This window comes from Musa acuminata, chromosome BXJ3-1 (genome assembly GCF_036884655.1).
Source record: "Musa acuminata AAA Group cultivar baxijiao chromosome BXJ3-1, Cavendish_Baxijiao_AAA, whole genome shotgun sequence".
NCBI classification, from domain to species: Eukaryota; Viridiplantae; Streptophyta; class Magnoliopsida; order Zingiberales; family Musaceae; genus Musa; species Musa acuminata.
This window is the reverse complement of record NC_088349.1, coordinates 10801494-10811507: the sequence shown is the minus strand read 5'-3', so window position 1 is coordinate 10811507 and position 10014 is coordinate 10801494. Positions and strand designations below refer to the sequence as shown.

Sequence of the window (10014 nt, the reverse complement as noted above, 5' to 3'; positions counted from 1 at the left end):
CAAAGTATATTCTTTAACCTAATTGACAAAAAATTTGATCAGGCACCCTAAAGAAACACCATGGTAAGGCTAAATAAAGGAGGCTCGTGATGTTCAAAGCATCCGTAAGTTTAGCTTTTGGTTATTTAAAGATATAAAATATTAGGCTCTAAATTAATTAAGATTTTATATTATTAATGTTATTGAATATGTGGTAAAAAGTTGGAATCGAAATCCTTAATACACTTTTCATTGTATTTATTAGATTTATGATAATATATTGATTAAAACTAATAATCAAGTTTGTCGAACATTATGTAGCCTATCGAGTATTTGAATATGGTTAAAGAATACATAGTAACTGAATGGTTAATGATATTTATTAGATTTATGACAATATATTGACTAAAACTAATCATCAAGTTTGTTGAACGTTATGTAACCCATCGAATATTTGAATATGGTTGAAGAATACATAGTAACTGAATGATCAATGGTGCAAATTTGGATAAAAGATTGCATATTAGAAACTTCGATTTGTCGAAATGTTGCTTACACGTAATTGTCTCCATGAATGTTAATGTTAGCAATATCACTTGTTTTACCCATGAAGTTATCAAGTAAAGACCAAAGCATGCTTCAAAAATTTTGCTAATATAAGGTGGATTAAAACTTGGTTCAAGAACAGAGATCTCTACATCCGCATAGTCCTTATATAAGCTTCTCATATCGAGTGAATCCAAAATTCAGCTGGGATATCTCTTTTGATGGTTTCAGAGGTTTCTCCTGATAACGTTAAGTTTTAGCAAATTAAGAACATTGTTAGCAAATTAATTAATGAGATAACTATAAAAATCTACATTCTTTTGTTTTGAGGTAAAATCCAAATCCAAAGTATATTCTTTAACCTAATTGATAAAAAATTTGATCAGGTACCCTAAAGAAACACTATGGTAAAGCTAAATAAAGGAGGCTCGTGTCGTTCAAAGCATTCGTAAGTTTGGCTTTTGGTTATTTAAAGATGTAAAATATTAGGCTATAAATTAATTAGGATTTTATATTATTAATGTTATTGAATATGTGGCAAAAATTTATTTGTATTTTGTCATATATTTGTAGTATATTCTCCTCGCATGTGGAACAAAATCCTTAATACACTCTTCATTGTATTTATTAGATTTATGACATTATATTGACTAAAACTAATCATCAAGTTTGTCAAATATTATGTAGCCTATCGAGTATTTGAATATGGTTGAAAAATACATAGTGATTGAATGGTCGATGGTATTTATTGAATTTATGATAATATATTGACTAAAACTAATCATCAAGTTTATCGGACATTATGTAGCCCATCGAATATTTGAATATAGTTGAAGAATACATAGTAACTAAATGATCAATGGTGTAAATTTGGAAAAAAGATTGAATATTAGAAACTACGATTTGTCAAAATGTTGCTTACACCTAATTGCCTCGATAAATGTTAATGTTAGCAATATCACTTGCTTTACCCATGGAGTTATCAAGTAAAGACCAAAGCATGCTTAAAAATTTTTGCTAATATAAGGTGGATTAAAACTTGGTTCAAGAATATGAACCTCTACACCCGTATAGTCCTCATGCAAGCTTCTCACATCAAGCGGAAATCTCTTTTGATGGGTTTCAGATGTTTCTCCGTATAACGTTAAGTTTTAACAAATTAAGAACACTTTTAGCAAATTAATTAATAAGATAGCTATAAAAATTTACATTCTTTTGTTTTAGGTAAAATCCAAAGTATATTCTTTGACCTAATTGATAAAAAATTTGATTAGGCACCCTAAAGAAATATCATAGTAAGGCTAAATAAAGGAGGCTTGTGTCGTTCAAAGCATAAGTGAGTTTGACTTTTAGTTATTTAAAAATATAAAATATTAGGCTCTAAATTAATTAGGATTTTATATTATTAATGTTATTGAATATGTGGCAAAAATTTATTCATATTTTATTATATATTTGCAGTATCTTCTCATGGAATCAAAATCCTTAATGTACTCTTTATTATATTTATTGGATTTATGATAATATATTGACTAAAACTAATCATCAAGTTTGTCGAACATTATGTAACCAATCGAGTATTTGAATATAGTTGAAGAATACATTGTAACTGAATGGTCAATGGTATTTATTGGATTTATGACAATATATTGACTAAAACTAATCATCAAGTTTGTCAAACATTATGTAGCCCATCGAGTATTTGAATATGGGTGAAAAATACATAGTAACTAAATATTCAATGGTGTAAATTTGGATAAAAGATTGCATATTAGAAACTACGATTTGTCGAAATGTTGCTTACACCTAATTGCCTCGATGAATATTAATGTTAACAATATCACTTGCTTTACCCATGGAGTTATCAAGTAAAGACCAAAGCATGCTTCAAAAATTTTGCTAATATAAGGTGGATTAAAACTTGGTTCAAGAACATGGACCTTTACACCCGCATAGTCCTAATGCAAGTTTCTCACATCAAGCGAATCCAAAATTCAACTAGAAAATCTCTTTTGATGGGTTTCAGAGATTTCTCTTGATAACGTTAAGTTTTAGCAAATTAAGAACACTTTTAGCAAATTAATTAATGAGATAGCTATAAAAATTTACGTTCTTTTGTTTTGAGGTAAAATCCAAAGTATATTCTTTGACCTAATTGACAAAAAATTTGATCAGGTACCCTAAAGAAATATCATGGTAAAACTAAATAAAGGAGGCTTTATTTAAAGATATAAAATATTTAAAGATATAAAATATTAGGCTCTAAATTAATTAAGATTTTATATTATTAATGTTATTGAATATGTGGTAAAAATTTATTCATATTTTGTTATATATTTACAGCATCTTCTCCTCGTGTGGCAAAATCCTTAATACAATCTTTATTATATTTATTGGATTTATGATAATATATTGACTAAAACTAATCATTAAGTTTGTCGAATATTTTGTAACTAATCAAGTATTTGAATATGATTGAAGAATACATAATAACTGAATGGTCAATGGTATTTATTTGATTTATGATAATATATTAACTAAAATTAATCATCAAATTTGTTGAATATTATGTAGCTCATCGAGTATTTGAATATGGTTGAAGAATTCATAATCGAGTATTTGAATATGGTTGAAGAATTCATAATAACCGAAGGGTCAATGTTACGAATTTGGATAAAAGAGTGCATATTAGAAACTATGATTTGTCGAAATATTGCTTATACCTAATTGTCAACACCTAATTACCTCAATGAATGTTAATGTTAGCAATATCACTTGCTTTACCCATGAAGTTATCAAGTAAAGATCATGTTTCAAAAATTTTGCTAACATAAGGTGAATTAAAATTTGGTTCAAGAACATGGACTTCTACACCCGCATAGTCTCTCATATCAAGCGAATCCAAAATTCAACTGGGAAATCAGGTTTCAGATGTTTCTCCTCGTAACGTTAACTGATCCGGTGAACCGCCATTGCCAGGGTACTATTTCATCTCGCGCCACCGCGGTGTTCACCTTTCATTCTCTCGCCGTTCCCGGCCACGGCATAGCATCGCGTCCGTTGGATTTCCAATTTGCTCCGTCGTCCACCGTTGACGACCACATGCCTCCGCGCCTGCCATCTCACGCTAACCGGGCCGAGCCAGACGACGCGGGTTTCCCCTGGCAGGCCCCCAGCGGATCGCTCCGCTGTCGGGACCCACCTCGCCCGCGGTCCATTTCCCCCTCCCTTCCTCCGGTTTCCCGCGGCTCATCATTTCTTTCCATCTATAAATCAGACCGCTTTTCTCCGGCTCCAACTATATTAATCTCTCCCTCCCTCCTCGCCCCATCTCCATAGCCCCTCCCCCTCTTCTTCTGGAGATGAAAAAATGGTAATCCCTACAACTTCTATCGCAAATTACGTACTGTTTTAAGCAATATCTCGTACAATCTTGATCGCCATAGAGGTCTCGGTTTCTGGATCTCGACAACAAGGGTTGCGCGGCGAACCAGACGAGCGAAGCCGAGGACGAGGGGAGGAGGCGGAGAGGGCAAAACCAGAGGCCGGCATGGCTGGAGCAGCTCTTGAGCACCGACTTCTTCGGGCCGTGCGAGGCCCACAAGGACATAAAGAAGAGCGAGATCAACATCTACTGCGTCGACTGCCGCTGCAGCATGTGCGCCAACTGCCTCTCCCTGCCGTCCTCCCCTCACCGCCGCCACCGCCGCCTCCAGATCCGCCGCTACGTCTACCAGGACGTCGTCCGCGTCCTTGACATCCATAAACTTCTCGATTGCTCCAAAGTCCAGGTATCATCATCATCTCGATTCTTATCAAATCTCAAATCAATCGCGGCATGGAATCTTCGAGAAAAATAAAAATGTATATATACCATATATAATAATCTTTTGCTATAAATTTGACAGTCTTATACGGTGAACAGTGCCAAGGTGTTATTCCTCCACCCCCGGAATCAATCGAAGTCGTCCAAACCCAACCCCGGCAGCCCTCTTTGCAACATGTGCAGTCGCTCCGTTGCCGAGCCCAATCGCTACTGCTCCGTTGCCTGTAAGGTATGTGTCGGCGACCCTTAAATCACACAATCGCCGTCCGACCCATACTTGCAATTATATGCCTCCAGGTGTTCGACGATTCCAAGGACGCATCCACCGCCCCCGTTGATGAGTCCGACCGATCAGAGCCGTGCTTACCGCATCTGACGTCTGACTTCGAGGACGAGCCCGATGCTGAAGCGTCCGACGCGAGCCAGGATGGGAGTCCCGACTCGCCTCGCCCCGGTTGGAGGACACGTGTCAGGAAAGGAGTTCCCCAAAGGTCGCCATTCTTCTAATTGAATCCAACCTACTTACCATTTGTTTAGCCGTCGAATCAATAAATGCTTAGTAAATAAATAGCTAATTAAACGCATATCATCATTCCATTTCTGTTATATCTGTGCTTATATTTGGACTTTTTTTTTCCTGACTTATCAAATTAGAAATCCAGATGATGAAAACATGATGGTGGAATCAAAATTGGATGTAGATATCTCTTATGTTTCATAAGATTTTGAGAAATCAATCGATCTTGAATACACTCTTTTATTGCAGATTGAGCATAAAAGCTGTTTTTTGTGAATTCTCTGATGAATTTAGGAGGTATTTCACATGAAAGTGAAGTCCTTGATTAGGAACACTCAATTAAGTCTACTAAGTGGGGATCACAAACATCATTATGATGTTTAAGCATCTATTAGCATAGGAATCATGATCCATGTGGAGCAATGGTACATAATGATTATGATCAAAGCATGCTTTGAAGATGATATGTGATTTGTTGGACCCATAAGTATCCTCTCTTTATATATGAAACTTACCGCTTGTGAAATAATACATTTTATATGTTATCCTCATTCTTTCTATTGTATTACACAAGTGTTGCATGTTTTATATCCATCTTTATTAAACTCTAGTTAATAGGTCATTGGTTAAACTAGTGGAAGAGGATATATATATTATCTTAAAGATAATATATATAATAAAAATATTTTTTAAATAGAAACATAAGAGGATAATAATCAAAGAAATAAATAGTCTTGAGGCTAAAAAATAGTAAATATAATAATAAGATTCAAATTCAACAACAATAACAAGATATCAAATCCCAATTATTTGGGATTGATTATATATATCTTTTGTTCTGTTAAGTTAAAAATATTTATATTTTTTTATTAATTTTTTTTTAGATATTACTCTATCTGTATCATGAGCGTTAATCATTCCACATCTCTTAACTATCTCATAGGTCTCCTAATAAAAATCTTTATCAAAGTCTGATCTATAAAGTAATAAAAAGATTCAAATGCCTGATAAATAATTTAATTATTTTTTATAACAAATAAGAAAAAAGATCTTCATGTTTTCAATGTCTCAAAAGAAACTAATTAGTGAAGGGTTCGGTTCTTAATTTTTGGAGTCCGATCTGGCAGTGTCTTTCATCGAGAATTATAGCTCGCTTTTGTCTTCTTTCACATTGCATCGTCAACCTGCCATATTCCCATTGTCATATCACTCTTCTCTAATGTTTTGTTGATCTTATTTCTCACACAGCAATTTTACGGTATCTGAATGTCTCTGCAATTACACGATGTCGCTTAAGAAAGTCCACACACACAAATGAACAAACTGCAATCTCTGCTTTTATTGGAAGCACAATGGACTGTCCCAAAGCATTGATCCAAGTGCTTGGATCCCTCTCAGTTGCCACTTCTTCCCTTCAGCGAAAGCTAAAAAGGGGGCTCAAAATGTCGATGGAGCATAGCACCATTCGATGCCTCCAGCGTCAACCCGCAGCGCTTCCTCAACGAAGCCCTTAAAACCATCGACGATACGGTCGACGGAGCCTTGTTAGATATCATTTGGTACCTGAAAAGTAAAAACATCATTGCCATATGTTGGATGTTTCGACTCGTGCTGTATGCGATTGATTTCATACATAGCATTAGATCTCCCAATGATAAGAACAAAACCATAAAACTTGGGATGGAGGAGGTCATCTAAAACTGGCTCATCAGTGGGCAGCAGTGTTGGAGGTGCATGCACTCATATGTACTGCCACAAATTAGCAAAAGGTAGCTACACTAAACATAAGAATAAACCATAAAATTCTCTTAAACAACAAGCTGACCACTGGGAACTTTGGTGATTGCAACTACGACAGCTAGCTTTTTCTGCAACGAACAAGCATCAAGATGTTATATCATGTTTTCCTTAGAAATGCTTACTATTTCTTAAATGCCATTGCCAGCCCTTTTTTTATTCTTTTTTTTGCATCGACAAGAATTTGATGACATGTAGTACACATAAAATAGACACAACATGATATTATAAGGTAATGTTTAACATTTATTTCAAAATGGTAGAATCCAGTATTATGTGTTCCTTCAAATGCTTACAATTTCTTAAATATCTTCAAGCTTTGTATATGAAATGCCTGCAAAAACATGTGAATGAATGTCTGCCATCCTTTTCATCCTTTAATAATTTGTTTGAGAAAGAGGAATTTTACCATTGTCAGGAACCATCTGTTTGTCACTGCTCAAACTGTGCTTCTTCCAAACCTTTTCTTGTTTCATGTTTTCCAATCTATTGCTCTCTAGTTCTGCCACTTTCTGATGCAGCTTGGATGCTGATTCTGCTAACTCTGAAACAACAGCAGATTCAGTGTCAAGATATAAAACAATAAAAAGGCAAGAAAACAAAAGCAGGGTGAAACAGATCATATAAATAAGTGGTCGTGTCGGGTGTTCCATGGTTTTATATTATTTACTAATTTGTTGAAGTTAGTTAAAACCAAGGTATGTAATTTTGTACCGAGTTTCGATGTTCGTTCGGTGCGGTACGGTATATCAAGCAGTATGCTCGGTATATATATATATATATATATATATATATATATATATATATAGTTCCGTCCGGTAACGAGTGTTCCATGTACCGATAAGCTGACGGACCAATACGTACTGCTCGTATCGGATGATATTATTCGAAATTACATACCTTGGTTAAAACAATATAAAAACGAAGACAGTACTTCCCCCACTTGTTCATTCGTTTATGAATAAGTGATGAAGGGAAGATACACCCTATTAGAAAGAAAAAAAATAACAATTATCATTTTGTTAGTGTTATGATCTTTTTATTTTTTGAGTTTTAAATAATAGTATATTGAATTTATTTAGTTCAGTAAAAGTTGGATATAAGTTTATTTGATATTTATTTATTATTAAGAGTCCAAGTGAACTCTAGTTAGAACTATATAAATAGGAATGTATCTATTTATTTTTAACAAGCAATGAAATATTAGTCAGTCTTTTGACAAACCCTTGGAGGTTAATTTTCTCGAAGTAATCAAGGAGATCGATCCTCTCAAAGTAATCATCCTTTTTTCTCCCTTTTCTTTTATGATAAAACCCTAGGATCTTATCGGTAGGAAAACTATAAATGTGTAATCAGTAACATATCTATATTAGTTATCAGTTAATAAAAAGAATGTCACTAATCAAGCTTCCATGATACTATGAGAGACAAAACTGAAGTAGATGGGAAATAGATATGAACGAACAACAATTACCTCGCTGAAAAACTTATCACATTGATTTGAGAACCTCAGCAGGATTTGATGTATGATCTTGTTTTGTTAACTAATGATGATTCCCAAGTCCTATAGATGTGTGATCAATAACATATCTATATTAGTTATCAGTTAATAAAAAGAATGTCAATAATCAAGCTTCCATGATACTATGAGAGACAATACTCTAAAGTAACTGAGAAATAGATATAAACGAACAACAATTACCTCACTGAAAAACTTATCATATTAATTTGAGAACCTCAGCCTGATTTGATGTATGATCTTTCTTTCTTAACCAATGACAATCATCATGTATATGCAAATTACTTTCCAACTATTTTTCAATAAGCCAATATCACATTATTTTTATTTTAGTTCACAATATAAATAATAGAAGAAGCAACTAAGAACACCGAAGTTTTAGTGAAGAAATACATGATTAATTACCAAATCTCACAGTGTCCAAGCTACCAAAACTAATAAAAAGTAAAAAAAAAAAAAAAAAACCAGACAAGTTGCTTAAATGTCCTTAGAAGATCAGAGGATATGAACAGCAGCAAACTACCAAATGAACCTAAACATCCTAATGGTTTATCAGACTGTAAAATTTCAGTAAACAATATGTTCTTGCAAAACCAAGATCGACCTCTTTCTTCAACAGATACTTAATAAAATCGATATTTAATCGAACTAAGTAACACTGTCTCTAAGTACAAATGACAATGTAATTAAGTTCAAAATCACTATAATATCATGTGGTCTTGGGTTAATTACATATTATCTCATGTAATTAGTTATATTTAATATTTTGATCCCTATATTTTTAAAAGTTATATTTGTATATTTACAAAGTGAAATATTTAACGTTGTTGCTCCAGTAAAACTTCTTTCTTTTTCTTGATTTTTAATTTTATGAAATTATCTTTTTAATCCTATATAACGATTTCATTATTTTACTTTCATAAATATAAAAATCATAATATAATTTTTGAAAATATATGAATCGAAATAATAAAGATAGCTAGTTACATGAGTAATTTGTAATTAGCCCCGTGGTCTTCACCATTCCTAAAGGATCATTAAAAAAGAAACAAATCAAATATCATGCAACAATAGAAGGTGGACATTGTATGGGATCAACAACAAGATAGGGTTAAACTCGCACTAAAGTAACTTACCTTGGCTAGCTCCTCAGACCGATCGGCGCCAAGGGCAGTGATTTGTGGTGCTTGCCTGGAAGAAAACAGACAAATGATCGGTGACGAAGGTGAAAGACACACATCGGGCAAAATGGGAAAAATAAGGGGAAGAGGACGAGACGAAGACGGAAATGGAGGCAGAAATCGAAGGCTCCGTCAACCATGTCGTCGACGGCATTGAGTGTAAGCATAAAAATCTATTATTATGCTAAGTCAATAATGCGGAATTAACCTATATGGCAGGATTGAAATCAATACATAGATCTAATTATACGATGCGTACCTTTTGATGCCATCCGTTCAGAGATCTTGTTTGATCTGCTCAGCACCGTGATCCAAGATTGCTGCAGGCTCCGTCTTTAATCCGATCGCGTTGCGGAATCTGCAGGGAGTGCGAAGAGTAGACCCTTTCTCCTCTCTTCCTATCTTTCACAGGATCACACAGTTTGATGGATTTGGGGAGAGGGTTTTGGGGAGAGAGTCGAGGAGAATAACTGAATTCTGGACTTAGTTTATATTGGCTAAAATATCGCAACGGAACCCAATTAGTTATTCTATTATATATCTTATTCAATTATAAAAAGGCCACATATTCTAACATTCTCCCACTTGGCCCATTAATTGATAAGATATAAAAGAGATACAAAATCAAAACAAACAAAACAAAAAATTT

The 10014-nt window shown here is 34.0% G+C and overlaps 1 protein-coding gene and 1 long non-coding RNA gene across 3 annotated transcripts; one reads left to right on the top strand and one right to left on the bottom strand.

Moving 5' to 3' along the window:
- The first annotated feature begins 3761 nt into the window (after positions 1–3761).
- Positions 3762–6255, top strand: LOC135629099 (protein RGF1 INDUCIBLE TRANSCRIPTION FACTOR 1-like). 2 transcript variants are annotated; one of them, XM_065136272.1, is made up of 5 exons: positions 3762–3898; positions 3972–4316; positions 4434–4580; positions 4649–4842; positions 6117–6255. In XM_065136272.1, the coding sequence occupies exons 1-5, from the start codon at positions 3896–3898 to the stop codon at positions 6184–6186; spliced, it is 759 nt and encodes a 252-aa protein (XP_064992344.1). In that variant the 5' UTR covers positions 3762–3895; the 3' UTR covers positions 6187–6255. The 2 variants fall into 2 exon arrangements, with proteins under 2 accessions (XP_064992344.1, XP_064992345.1); XM_065136273.1 differs by having other exon boundaries at positions 3781–3898; positions 4002–4316.
- A 43-nt stretch (positions 6256–6298) lies between these two features.
- LOC135629100 (uncharacterized) lies at positions 6299–9944 on the bottom strand. The gene is made up of 5 exons (XR_010493158.1): positions 9625–9944; positions 9321–9375; positions 8140–8229; positions 7075–7209; positions 6299–6431 (listed from the first exon to the last, which is right to left on the bottom strand). It is a non-coding gene; the product is annotated as an uncharacterized LOC135629100 (long non-coding RNA).
- Positions 9945–10014: the final 70 nt, after the last annotated feature.